This window comes from Microcebus murinus, chromosome 21, assembly GCF_040939455.1.
Source record: "Microcebus murinus isolate Inina chromosome 21, M.murinus_Inina_mat1.0, whole genome shotgun sequence".
In the NCBI taxonomy this organism is placed as follows: Eukaryota; Metazoa; Chordata; class Mammalia; order Primates; family Cheirogaleidae; genus Microcebus; species Microcebus murinus.
In genome coordinates, this window is record NC_134124.1 from 8868238 (window position 1) to 8882471 (window position 14234).

General features: G+C 41.8%; 1 protein-coding gene and 1 long non-coding RNA gene across 3 annotated transcripts; one reads left to right on the forward strand and one right to left on the reverse strand.

The window, feature by feature from the left end:
* Nucleotides 1-72: 72 nt before the first annotated feature.
* Nucleotides 73-13979, forward strand: LOC105862575 (protocadherin beta-4). Of its 2 annotated transcripts, XM_075996143.1 has the most exons (3): nt 73-1343; nt 1562; nt 10766-13977. In XM_075996143.1, the coding sequence occupies exons 1-3, from the start codon at nt 456-458 to the stop codon at nt 12265-12267; spliced, it is 2391 nt and encodes a 796-aa protein (XP_075852258.1). In that variant the 5' UTR covers nt 73-455; the 3' UTR covers nt 12268-13977. The 2 variants fall into 2 exon arrangements, with proteins under 2 accessions (XP_075852258.1, XP_012604421.2); XM_012748967.3 differs by lacking the exons at nt 73-1343; nt 1562 and having other exon boundaries at nt 5637-13979.
* On the reverse strand, nt 3889-8357 carry LOC142863089 (uncharacterized). The gene is made up of 2 exons (XR_012913965.1): nt 8275-8357; nt 3889-4028 (listed from the first exon to the last, which is right to left on the reverse strand). It is a non-coding gene; the product is annotated as an uncharacterized LOC142863089 (long non-coding RNA).
* Nucleotides 13980-14234: the final 255 nt, after the last annotated feature.

Below are 14234 nucleotides of genomic sequence, written 5' to 3' on the forward strand. Positions count from 1 at the left end.
TCCCCAAAATCATGTAAATGAGGACTCTGCCAGGAACAATCACTTCTTTTAGATAAAAGCACGTTGCATTTATTTAGCTCGCATGACAGGAGAAACTCCTCCAGTAGCATCAGCTGGGTTTAATAAGGGGAATAAGGAATAAAACAAAAAAAATGAAAACAAAAACACACCTTCTCCAAGATTCTGAAACTGTGAGTGAACGCATGGTGGCGCTATTGGCTAAGAAGGCGAGTTAAACCGCAGGCGTAGTGCGCACTCCGTGGCGCACGGATCCATTGTGGTAAAGCAAGCGTTGGGAGCACCGGCAGCTTTTTAAAAGCAAGCAAATCTGAGCCTCCGGAAAGGATTATTCGCTAGGCCTTCTACAAAGGTTGTGGAGAAAAAGACTGTGTTTCCCAGCACTGTCTGAGGTTCGGCTGGGCGACATTCCCTGGAAGAACACGGCAGAAAGTGCAATGGAGGCCGGAGGGGACCGCTTTCTCAGACAAAGGCAAGTCCTGCTTCTCTTTATTTTTCTGGGTGGGTCTCTGTCTGTGTCCGAATCGAGACGCTATTCTGTGGTCGAGGAAAAAGAGAAGGGCTTTTTAATTGCCAACCTAGCAAAGGATCTGGGGCTGAGGGTAGAGGAACTGGCCGCGAGGGGGACCCAAGTTGTGTCCAAAGGGAACAAACAGCATTTTCAGCTCAATCATCAGACAGGTGATTTGCTCCTGAACGAGAAATTGGACCGGGAGGAGCTATGCGGCCCCGCAGAACCATGTATACTGCATTTTCAGATATTACTGCAAAACCCTTTGCAGTTTGTTACAAATGAGCTGCAGATCATAGATGTAAATGACCATTCTCCAGTATTCTTTGAAAATGAAATGCAGCTGAAACTCCTAGAAAGCACCCCTCCAGGGACAGTCATTCCTTTGGGGAATGCTGAGGACTTGGATGTGGGAAGAAACAGTCTCCAGAACTACACTGTTGCTCCTAATGCCCATTTCCACGTCCTCACACGCAGCCGTAGGGACGGAAAGAAGTACGCGGAACTAGTGCTGGACAAAGCGCTGGATCGAGAGGAGCAGCCCGAGCTCAGCCTAACGCTCGTGGCGCTGGATGGCGGCTCCCCACCGCGGTCCGCGACGGCCCAGATCCACATCCTGGTCTTGGATATAAACGACAACGCCCCAGAATTTGCACAGTCGCTCTACGAGGTTCAAATTCTAGAGAACAGCCCACTTAACTCTGTCATTGTCACTGTCTCAGCTTCTGATTTAGATACAGGAAATTTTGGGACAATATCATATGCATTTTTTCATGCTTCTGAAGAAATTCGCAAAACCTTTCAACTAAATCCAGTTACTGGAGATATGCACCTAGTCAAATATTTGAATTTTGAAGCCATTAGTACCTACGAAGTCGACATCGAGGCCAAGGATGGCGGAGGCCTTTCGGGAAAATCCACAGTCCTAGTTCAGGTGGTTGATGTGAACGACAACCCACCAGAACTGACTTTGTCATCGGTTCACAGCCCTATCCCCGAGAACTCAGCAGAGACTGTGGTGGCTGTTTTCAGTGTTTCTGATCTAGACTCTGGAGACAATGGAAGAGTGACGTGTTCCATCGAGAACAATCTTCCCTTCGTCCTGAAACCACCTGTAGAGAATTTTTACACCCTAGTATCAGAAGGAGCGCTGGACAGAGAAAACCAAGCCGAGTACAACATCACAATCACCGTCACCGACTTGGGGACTCCCAGGCTGAAGACGGAGCACACCATAACCGTGCTGGTCTCCGACGTCAACGACAACGCCCCCGCCTTCTCCCAAAGCTCCTACACCCTGTTCGTCCCCGAGAACAACAGCCCCGCCCTGCACATCGGCAGCGTCAGCGCCACAGACAGAGACTCGGGCGCCAACGCCCAGGTCACCTACTCGCTGCTGCCGCCCCGCGACCCGCACCTGCCGCTCGCCTCGCTGGTCTCCATCAACGCGGACAACGGGCAGCTGTTCGCCCTGAGGTCGCTGGACTTCGAGGCCCTGCGGGCGTTCGAGTTCCGCGTGGGCGCCGCAGACCGAGGCTCCCCCGCGCTGCGCAGCGAGGCGCTGGTGCGCGTGGCGGTGCTGGACGACAACGACAACCCGCCCTTCGTGCTGTACCCGCCGCAGAACGGCTCGGCGCCCTGCACCGAGCTGCTGCCCAGGGCGGCAGAGGCCGGCTACCTGGTGAGCAAGGTGGTGGCGGTGGACGGCGACTCGGGCCAGAACGCCTGGCTGTCGTTCCAGCTGCTCAAGGCCACGGAGCCCGGGCTGTTCAGCGTGTGGCCGCACAATGGCGAGGTGCGCACCGCCAGGCCGCTGGGCGAGCGCGACGCGGCCAGGCACAGGCTGGTGGTGCTGGTGAGGGACAGTGGCGAGCCCGCGCTGTCTGCCAGCGTCACGCTGCACGTGCTGCTGGTGGACGGCTTCTCCCAGCCCTACCTGCCGCCGCCGGAAGCGGCCCCGGCCCAGGCCCAGGCCGACTCGCTCACCGTCTACCTGGTGGTGGCCTTGGCCGCGGTGTCGTCGCTCTTCCTGTTCTCGGTGCTGCTGTTCGTGGCGGTGCGGCTGTGCAGGAGGGACCGGGCGGCCTCGGGGGGTCGCTGCTCGGTGCCTGAGGGCCGCTTTCCGGACCACCTGGTGGACCTCAGCGGCGCGGGGACCCTGTCTCAGAGCTACCAGTATGAGGTGTGTCTGACCGGAGGCTCTGGGACCAGTGAGTTCAAGTTCCTGAAACCAATTATCCCCAATTTCCTTGCTCAGGGTCCAGAGAGAGTTAGTGAGGCAAACCCCAGCGTCAGGAATAGCTTTGAATTCAGTTAAGTGTTAATTAGGGTCTCCTGAGCCTACTTCTGTTAATTTGTGGAAAGTCCTTTTTTTTTTACTGCTTTGTCTGAAGATGTCTCTTCTGGTCTGGTTCAAGGCACGTAGGAGTACTGGAGCTAAATTCCAATTCCAGGAATAGCTTAGGTTTCATTAACAGAAGAATCAGAAAGTAGTTTTTTGTCCCTGAATGTTTTCTTCTTTAATCAAAAAACTTTAGTTGATAGAACATTTTGTTTATATATTGATTATCCTTTCTATGTAGTTAGTTTGCTAATTCATGCATAGTTTTCTTTTTTCTTCTGCTTCCTGGTTTACCAACACAGTCTTCATGGCTCCTTTTCTTTTTCTAATAGAGGAGCAAAAATAAATTCATTATCTTTTAATGGTGATTTCAAATACTTTTTAAGTATCTCATTTCAAATTCTATATTTTACAGCAACGTAGAGTTCCAACACACCAATTTTATAATTTTCCAACCCACCAATTTTATAATTTACCTTGTTGAACATGTTCATATAATGTGCTTTACAATATTCCTAAAGCAGCTTTTTCTATGACTAATGAAGTTTGAGGATAGATAAGAATGTGTTTTCTTTAAGATAATAGGAATGTACCATCTTTTGAGGAGTATAGTACCCAAATGAAAGTAATACATTTAGTTCAATTTCTATGTTGATACTTGCAATTAATGTTTCAATATTGTATATGCTTGTATTGGCCCAAAATAGATAAAAAATATAGAGTAATATGGCAAAATACTCTTAGGTTTGCCTAAAGTGCTTTCTTGATGACTGAGGGAAAAAATTTAACTTTATACCATCTTAAACAACTGGTTGTTCATTTCTGGTTGACACAAAAGCATTGTTTAATAAGGCATCTGGTGTGATGAAAATTTGTTTTGTAAATTCTGAGAAGTAAATGTTGCAAACTTGAGGGCCATTTCTTTTTAATTTCAAGAAAGCACATGGATATATGATCTATGAATGCTATATGGCAAAAGTACTGTCCCACCCAGTCCTACTTTATTATTAATACCTACTTGCCATTTGTATGGTGATATAGGAGGGAAATATTATATTTTTTCCTGTTCACTTCTTCAGATTTCAACCTGACATGATTCAGGATTATATATGGTCCTACTGGGATACAAATTGTCCATCCATATCAGCATTCCACCTCCTACAATGTAATTAAAAGAAAATGTACAAGAATAGAAAGGTCTAAAAAGGAAAGGGCAATATCATTGTGAAAATCTAAATTTACAACTAAGAATAAAATCTGGAAGCAACAAAAACATCAAATTTTATGACTATTTTGAGTAAAATAGAAAAACTTATTTTAAAGGCCAGGCGCAGTTGGCTCACGCCTATAATCCTAGCACTCTGGGAGGCCAAGATGGGAGGATCACTTAAGGTCAGGAGTTTGAAAACAGCCTGAGCAAGAGCGAGACCCCATCTCTACTAAAAATAGAAAGAAATTAATTGGCCAACTAAAAATATATAGAAAAAATTATCTGGGCATGGTGGCACATGCCTGTAGTCCCAGCTACTTGGGAGGCTGAGGCAGAAGGATCACTTGAGCCCAGTTTGAGATTGCTGTGAACTAGGCTGATGCCACAGCACTCTAGCCTGGGCAACAGAGTGAGAATCTGTCTCAAAAAAACCCCAAAAACTTATTTTAAGTAACAAAATATTTCGTTCCTAATTAGAGAAATTTATTAGAAAAAAATTAATTTTCTTCTCACAGGTATTTTCTCATAAAGAGACACAGAACTTTCCAGGAATTGAATATTCATATCTAGGAAAAAAGGGAACTGAAGTTCTCAAAGATTTTGAAAATTCCCAAAAGAAAAAGTGAATTTGAGATCAACATGCCTTTAATAATATATTAAAGTATAATTATTATATAACCACATTAAAATGCCATCATTTTTACGTAACCAGGCATCAAATGCATGACTCATTAATAATCAGAGAAAAAACATTATCTTTCACTTTAAGAAATGTTCATTATGAGATGTAATATGCTATCTTTCACCTTATAGAGATGTTTGAATCTGGCTCTTTTAGTCAGATTTTTTCTTCTTTTCATACATAGCTAAATTTCCATGAAGATCAGGCAAAAGGCAAGGAATTCTGAAGAAAATCTGTCTTTATTTGGCTGCCTTAGTCCCAGGTAGTGTCAGAGTCAGGGAAATATTCAATTATGGAATGTATAGAGAGAAGTTTTGGGGCCTAGGAGGACATTCAAACTTGTCTTACAAAAAAATACTAACATAGTCATTTGGGCTGAATAAAAAGGACACCAGAGTAACATTAATCTACATGAAAAAATAAAATCATCATAAAGGTAACTACATAGACATATATACAAAAAGACAGTATAAATGTATTTTTGTTTATAACTTTTTGATTTAAAAGATGACTGCATAAAACAATGATTATAAATATATGTTCATGGGTATATAATTTGTAATGACATAATTTGTATGACAACACAGCTCAAAGGAAGAGGGATAAAAGCTATATAGAGACAAAATTCTATATACTTTTGAAATTAAGTTGATATTAATCTGAACTAGATTGGTGAAAGTTAAAATATTATTATTATTTTTTTTTTGAGACAGAGTCTCACTTTGTTGCCCAGGCTAGAGTGAGTGCCATGGCATCAGCCTAGCTCACAGCAACCTCAAACTCCTGGGCTCCAGCAATCCTGCTGCCTCAGCCTCCAGAGTAGCTGGGACTACAGGCATGTGCTACCATGCCTGGCTAATTTTTTCTATATATATTAGTTGGCCAATTAATTTCTTTCTATTTATAGTAGAGACAGGGTCTTGCTTTTGCTTAGGCTGGTTTCAAACTCCTGAACTTGAGCAATCTGCCTGCCTCGGTCTCCCAGAGTGCTAGGATTACAGGCATGGGCCACCACGCCCGGCCTAAGATATTAATTTTAATAACCAGGGAAAACATCAAGAAAATAACTAAGTTGAGCATAGTGGCTCATGCTCATAATCTCAGCACTTTGGGAGGCCAAGGTTGGGAGTATTGCTTGAGCCTAGGGGTTCAAGACAAGCCTGAGCAACATAGTGAGACTCTGTCTCTACAAAAAAAAGTTAAAAAATTAGCCGGGCATGGTGGTGCATGCCTGTAGTCCCAGTTCCTCAGGAGGCTGAGGTGGGAGGATTGCTTGAGCCCAGGAGTTTGAGGTTGCAGTGAGCTATGATTGTGCCACTGCATTCCAACTGGGCAACACAGCAAGACCTTGTCAAAATAACAAAAAGACAGAAAGAAAGAATGAACTAAAAAAATTAAAAGAAATAGTAAGACAATTAAAATGGTGCCCAAGAAAATATTTCTTTAACATGCAAGAAGACAATAGAGGAGGAATAAAATAAAAAGACATAAAACATGTGGAAAACAAAGCAAAATGGCAGATATAAATCTATCTTATCAGTAATGATATTAGATGTGAATGGATTACACCCTCCAATTAAAAAACATAAATTGACAGAATGGAATTTTACAAATGATCCAACTACAAGACACACATTTTATATTCAAAGACACAAAGAGGTTGAAACTAAAAGGATGGGAAAAGGTATACCAAGTAGACAGTAACCAAAAGCGAACTGAAATGGCTACATTAATATCAGGCAAAATATGCAATGAAACAAACAAAAAGTTACTAAAAATAAAAAGTGAAGGAGAGGAATTTTATAATGATAAAAGGGCCAATCCATTTGGAAGATAGAACAATTTTAAACATATAACACACCTAATAATACAGCCCCAAAATAAATGAAATGAAAACTTACAAAAATGAAAAAATAAATTCAACAATAATAAATGAAGATTTTACTATCACTACTTTCAATAATAGAACAACAAAATAACATATCAACAAGAAAAAAGAAGACTTGAATAACATCATAAACCAACTGTACCTAAGAGAGAGCATTCCACTCAACAACAGCACAATACACATTCTTCTCAAGTGTATATGGATTATTCTCCAGGCAAGACTATATGTTTGGCCATAAAGCAAGTCTCAATAAATTTAAAAGGGTTAAAATCATGCAAAGTATATTTTCTTTTTTTTTTTGCAAAGTATATTTTCCAACTAAAATGGAATGAAATTAGAAAGCAGTAGCAGGAGAAAATTTGGGAAATTTGCAAATACGTGGAAACTAAACAACATATTTCTAAATAACCAATGAGACAAAGAAAAAATCACAAGAGACATTATAAAATACTCTTAAATTAATGACAATGAAAATACAACATACCAAAATTTATGGGATGCAATAAAAGCTGTGCTTAGAGGGAAAATTATAGCTGAAAATACCTGTATTTTTAAAAAGAAAGATCTCAAATCAATAATGCAAACTTCCACCTTAAGAAATAACAACAAAAAAGGAGAGCATACTCCACCCAAAGTAAACAGAAAGAATGAAATTATTGGATTAGAGTGAAAATTAATGAAATAGAGAGTAGGAAAACACAACAGAGAAAATCAACTAAACCAAAGTTTGGTCCTTTGAAAAGATCAACAAAACTGGCAAACTGTTATCTAAATCACCAAGAAAAAAAGAGAGCTGAAATTACTAAAATCAGTAATAATGGAGAAGGAATTTATGACCTACAGGCAAAATAGGTCATAGGTTTAAGCCAACAAATTAGAAAACCTAGATGAAATGGAAAAATTTCTACAAATTCACAAACTGCCAAAACTGCTTAAGGAAGAAATATAAAATCTGAATAGACCTATAACAAGTAAAGAAATTGAATCAGTAATCAAAAATGTTTCACAAAGAAAAGCCCAGGACCAGATGGCTTCACTGGTGAATTCTACCAAACATTTAAAGAATTAACACCAGTGCTCGATAAATAAAATAAAAGAGCAGGGACCATTTTTCAACTTGTCCTATGATGACAGTATTACCCTGATGACAAACCCAGACACAGATAACACAAGGAAAGAAATATGGTTACCAATTTCCCATGTGAATATAGATGCAAAAATCCTTAACATACTAGCAAACTGACTGCAGCAACATATAAAATGGATTTTATACCATGACCAAGTGGGGTTTATCCCAGGAATGTAGAGTTGGGTTAACACATGAATATCAATCAACACATTCCATTTTTGTCTAAAATAATATTCTTTTTATTCTTTTCAGTATACTTTCTAAATTATTTTTCAATTTCATTTATTTTTTTTATTATTTTTGTTTTTTTTTCATGTGATCTAAAACATTTGTATCAATTTCATTTAATGTTGATGTATATTGTATCTCCTCTGATTTACTTTAAATGTGAAAGAAAATTCTAAGATATTAATATTATTGCTACTGCCATTGGCATATCCCTTATGGGAATTAATAGAAGTACAATCAAAGTAAATTTAATTAAGTAGTGCTTACCATGTATTATATTCTCATTTCGCAGAATTCTGAATTCAGTTTCAGACATGTCCATGACTGAATGTGTGATCTGACAATAATCTGCCTACATAGATAAAAACATCATTGGAGTGAATTAATTTATTGATTCAACTGGTATTTATCAAATGACTGCTATAATCCATGCTTCTTTCAAAAATAATTTTTATTAATACTTTCTATCACTATCAGAATCTTATCATCCTTTAAAAACAATTAATTAAATGTTAATTATAAATAATTAAATGAATTAGATAATTAAGTGAAATAAGATATTTAAGGGAAGGAAATCTTATGCAAGGCAAGAGACATGGTACTCCATTCAATATATTAATTGTAACCAATAAACTGGTTCACTGTGTCCCAGTGATGCCAATCCTTCCTTACTGTATCAAGGTAATCCCAACAGCTACACACTGTGCTGGAAGCCATTTTATACAAGTCTCTACCTTTCACCATATATGAGTAGACATGGTCTAAGGCACCTTTTGCTCACAGATTAAAATGTTTTAAATCACTGATTCTTGTCTTCCGCCAAATCAGCTGGTAAAATAATATGATACCTGGGATACAAAGGGTTAGTGTGGTAACAGGCAAACTTATTATAAAATATACATTACACCTAACTATTAAATAAATACAGTTTACACCCTTTATCTTAACAGAATTCTAAGATTTTTACTCACTCAATTTTGTCTTGCCATTATCCTGATAATAGCCAAGGAGAATAATCAAGTCCTATCACCCTCTAAGCTTCAGTGTCCTTATCTGTAAAACCACCTTTCACTTGGTCTTCAGTTCTGCAAATCTCTGATTCTGATACTGTCTGCCATATTTCTAGATTTAGTGTGAATTCACACTGTAAATGACAGTACAAAACAAGGCACCTTTTCATTAAACTATATTACTATTTGCACCAGTGTAGGAAAATAGAACCAACCTATCATTTGAAAAATAGTCCCCCTTTAAACCATGTGGTACAGAACATCTTAAAGTTTTGCATCATCATAAAGTTCTCACATTCTAGGAAATAAACAAATAAAAATGTAACTATTACGAATTGAATTGAAATTTTATAAGAACTTATCTGCCCTGGTTAGAAATGGAGTTCTTCTCCCCACGGATAACAGTGTGGAGAGACAGAGATACCGTCTTGCTTTGTTCTCAGGATTATTCTAGTTTATTCACTGTAACCTTATAAATTATACAGTTTAATAACACAATTTGTAAAAATTCTATACACCTAAAAATGGCTTTCATTTGGAAACTTACAAAATGCGCTTTGACTCGAAAACATCAATTTCTCAATCTAGACACAGGGTGGCGCTGCAAGCTAAGATTGTGAATAAAGAACCCTCTACAGCTCGCGCGTATTCTTTTGTGTAGCGAGAGACGCAATCAAAAACACTCGCAAGAAGATTTGCGAAGCAGTACGGGGTTACCAGCGGGCTTGGGCAGCGATGTGCTAACCGAATTTAAGGTTAAAGGCAACTTTGTGACGATTCTTCCAAGGAAGAAACTGGAATTGAATGTCTCAGGTCTTCTGTGGTTGCTGAAGGGATTGGATGTAAAGACCCAGAGCCCGACCTGGAGAAGCTAGAGAGAATGCATCCAAACAGGCAAGTGTTGGCGTTTATTTTGATAGCGTTCTTTTCCCAAGTTCGCTCCCAGCCTATTCGTTATTCTGTGCCCGAGGAAACAGAGAGTGGCTCCTTCGTAGCCCACCTGACCAAGGATCTGGGCCTGCAAGCTGGGGAGCTGGGCGCCAGGTCGGCCCGGGTGGTGTCTGACGATGACAAGCAGCCTTTGCAGCTGGATCGTCAGACCGGAGATTTGCTTCTGAAGGAGAAACTGGACCGGGAGGAGCTGTGCGGCCCCGCAGAGCCGTGTGTGCTGCACTTCCAAGTGCTCCTGGAAATGCCGGTGCAGTTTTTTCAAGGAGAATTATCCATCCAGGACATAAATGACCACTCTCCGGTATTCCCTGATAAGGAAGTGCTCTTGAAAATGCCAGAAAACAGCCAGCCAGGGACTCTGTTTCCCTTGGTGTTAGCTCAGGACATGGATGTGGGTAGCAACGGTCTTCAACAGTACACAGTCAGCGCCAATTCTCATTTTCACATTCTCACTCGAAATGATAGCGAGGGCAAGAAATATCCAGATTTGGTGCAGGACAGAGCGCTGGACCGAGAGGAGCAGCCTGAGTTCAGCTTAACCCTCACGGCGCTGGATGGTGGGTCACCGCCTCGGTCTGGGACGGTCATGGTTCGAATCTTGATCATGGATGTCAATGACAATGCTCCTGAGTTTGTGCACACCCCATACGAGGTGCAGGTCCTGGAAAACAGCCCCCTGGACTCCCCAGTTCTTAGTGTCACAGCTAGGGATGCGGATGCTGGAAACTTCGGGAGCGTTTCCTATGGCTTGTTCCAAGCGCCAGATGAAATTAAACAGACTTTCTCAATAAACGAAGTCACAGGAGAGATCCGACTGAAAAAGAAATTGGATTTCGAAAAAATTAAATCTTACCGTGTGGAAATTGAGGCCACAGATGGAGGAGGCCTTTCTGGGAAAGGCACAGTACTCATTCAGGTGGTGGATGTGAATGACAACGCCCCTGAGCTTAGCATGTCTTCCCTCACCAGCTCCATCCCAGAAAACGCTCCCGAGACTGTAGTCTCCATCTTCCGAATTCGAGATAAAGATTCCGGAGACAACGGAAAGATGATCTGCTCGATTCCAGATAATTTGCCATTCATTCTAAAGCCAATTTTCAAGAATTTTTATACCCTGGTAACAGAGAGACCGTTGGACAGAGAGAGCCGAGCCGAGTACAACATCACCGTCACCGTCACTGATCTGGGGACTCCCAGGCTGAAGACGGAGCACACCATAACCGTGCTGGTCTCCGACGTCAACGACAACGCCCCCGCCTTCTCCCAACCCTCCTACACCCTGTTCGTCCCCGAGAACAACAGCCCCGCCCTGCACATCGGCAGCGTCAGCGCCACAGACAGAGACTCGGGCTCCAACGCCCAGGTCACCTACTCGCTGCTGCCGCCCCGCGACCCGCACCTGCCGCTCGCCTCGCTGGTCTCCATCAACGCGGACAACGGGCAGCTGTTCGCCCTGAGGTCGCTGGACTTCGAGGCCCTGCGGGCGTTCGAGTTCCGCGTGGGCGCCGCAGACCGAGGCTCCCCCGCGCTGCGCAGCGAGGCGCTGGTGCGCGTGGCGGTGCTGGACGACAACGACAACCCGCCCTTCGTGCTGTACCCGCCGCAGAACGGCTCGGCGCCCTGCACCGAGCTGCTGCCCAGGGCGGCAGAGGCCGGCTACCTGGTGAGCAAGGTGGTGGCGGTGGACGGCGACTCGGGCCAGAACGCCTGGCTGTCGTTCCAGCTGCTCAAGGCCACGGAGCCCGGGCTGTTCAGCGTGTGGCCGCACAATGGCGAGGTGCGCACCGCCAGGCCGCTGGGCGAGCGCGACGCGGCCAGGCACAGGCTGGTGGTGCTGGTGAGGGACAGTGGCGAGCCCGCGCTGTCTGCCAGCGTCACGCTGCACGTGCTGCTGGTGGACGGCTTCTCGCAGCCCTACCTGCCGCCGCCGGAAGCGGCCCCGGCCCAGGCCCAGGCCGACTCGCTCACCGTCTACCTGGTGGTGGCCTTGGCCGCGGTGTCGTCGCTCTTCCTGTTCTCGGTGCTGCTGTTCGTGGCGGTGCGGCTGTGCAGGAGGGACCGGGCGGCCTCGGGGGGTCGCTGCTCGGTGCCTGAGGGCCGCTTTCCGGGCCACCTGGTGGATGTCAGCGGCGCGGGGACCCTGTCCCAGAGCTACCAGTATGAGGTGTGTCTGACGGGAGACTCTGGGACTGGTGAGTTTAAATTCCTGAAGCCGATATTCCCCAACATCTTGGTTCAGGACACTGGGGAAGATGTTAAGCAAAACCCCAAGTGCAGGAATAGCTTTGTGTTCAGTTAAGTGTTGTATGTAGTTGAGCGAAACTCTCATTAATTTTGTGAAACTTCCCATTGCAATGCCTTTCTTTTAAGAAATTGTATTGTTATCTAAATATTCATACAATGATTCCAAACATAGGCAGGTCCCCAATAGCACTGAATTTGTTCCCTTTTATTGGTATTAATTACACTTAGCATTTTAAATGATACTAGATGTTGAATACATATTTTTCTATTTGATCTTCTCTTGGTGATTGTTTCCATAACTATAAATTACTCAATTAGTATAAAAAAGAAATGTTATTTTAATGAATTTCTTAAGTTAATGTCTTCTTAATGAAATGCTTTAACGCATTTATGAAAGCTTGAAACTCTATGTATTTGTGGTGCTTGTCTTTACCATATAATTTAATCTTTGCAAGGCCAAACTGAAATTTTTTATAGTTACTTTGGCCTTTCCTGTTGACTATTACCAGGTTAAGCCCCTTTAATAGCCATGAGCATAAAACTTAGCATGCTTGTTTTTTTCAAATTATATATAAACATACGCTTCATTAAAATACTAATACAATAAAGTTCCAACCCTTTTCCTGTTGTGAGAACCATATATGCTAGAGATTATTTTATTTGCTTGCTATTTACCTAGCACATTGTGTTTCATAAATACTGATATTTAAAAAATTTTAAATATTCTCATTTATAAATAAGAATTAAAGAGAAAAATCTCATATAACTTGCCGTACCTTTTGCTAAACTGTTAAATCACAGCTTGATATTATCATTTAAAAAAAAACCTTAGAACTGAAATAAGCCTCTGAAAAATTCAGGACTCTCAAGACCATCACAGGTCTCCTTGTCCTTCCTTTTGCTTTATAAATAGAAATCCAAGTGCAGTTTAATATGTGTATTTCGTTTGGTTTTCCTGCAGCTTCTCCCCATCTTTCCAAAGAGTCAGGAAATTTCTTCTGAATCTTGGCTCTTCTGTTTATGTCTGATTATCAGTTGATCTTAATTTTTTTTTATCTTACATTACTTTGCAGATGTGGACAGTCTGTACAAAAAGAAATTTCTTTTTGATGTTTAATTATCTTCTGTTTTCTTCTTTAATGTAACCTTCAGTTATTTTGAGTTAATTTAGTTTTTAAATTATGCCAAAGTTGGATTTGTGTGAAACAAGTATTATTTTGGTCCTGAATAGACTGGAACAGTAATGAATTTATCTCAATTATAATTGTTTTATTTTGTGTTCAATAAGCCAAGTAAGCTAGTTAACGTTATATGGATATAAGACAATTCGATTTACCTTTTAGCAGAATTTGAGCAATTGAAGAGCTTGCTTTATAACCTAACATTAATTTTTAAATATCATCTATAATTCTACTGGAGTTTAAGTACTTTCACTTTTCCCTGAATTACTCTTTTTTTCTAAGGATATAATGAAATAAAAAAGGAAAATTACTGACTGTTTAAGTTACTCTTGACACATACCTTGTAGCCTCCTTCATTCAATATAAAAATTGAAGTGAGGAAGAGATAAAAGTGAGAACAGAGTTAAACACAAATATATAAGACATTAATATAGTAGTCAGCTTTCATGATTTCTCCATTTATTATTAGCTATTTAATTGAAATAGCTTTGGCTGGCGCGGTGGCTCACACCTGTAACCCTAGCACTCTGGGAGGCCGAGGCGGGCAGATTGCTCAAGGTCAGGAGTTCGAAACCAGCCTGAGCAAGAGTGAGACCTGTCTCTACTATAAATAGAAAGAAATTACTTGGCCAACTAATATATACAGAAAAAATTAGCCGGGCATGGTGGCACATGCCTGTAGTCCCAGCTACTCGGGAGGCTGAGGCAGAAGGATTGCTTGAGCCCAGGAGTTTGAGGTTGCTGTGAGGTAGGCTGACACTAGGGCACTCACTCTAGCCTGGGCAACAAAGCAAGGCTCTGTCTCAAAAAAAAAAAAAAGAAAAGAAAAGAGATAGCTTTT

Excerpts from the sequence above, each read along its gene's own strand:
- LOC105862575 (XM_075996143.1), top strand. The coding sequence starts at position 456 with ATGGAGGCCGGAGGGGACCGCTTTCTCAGACAAAGGCAAGTCCTGCTT.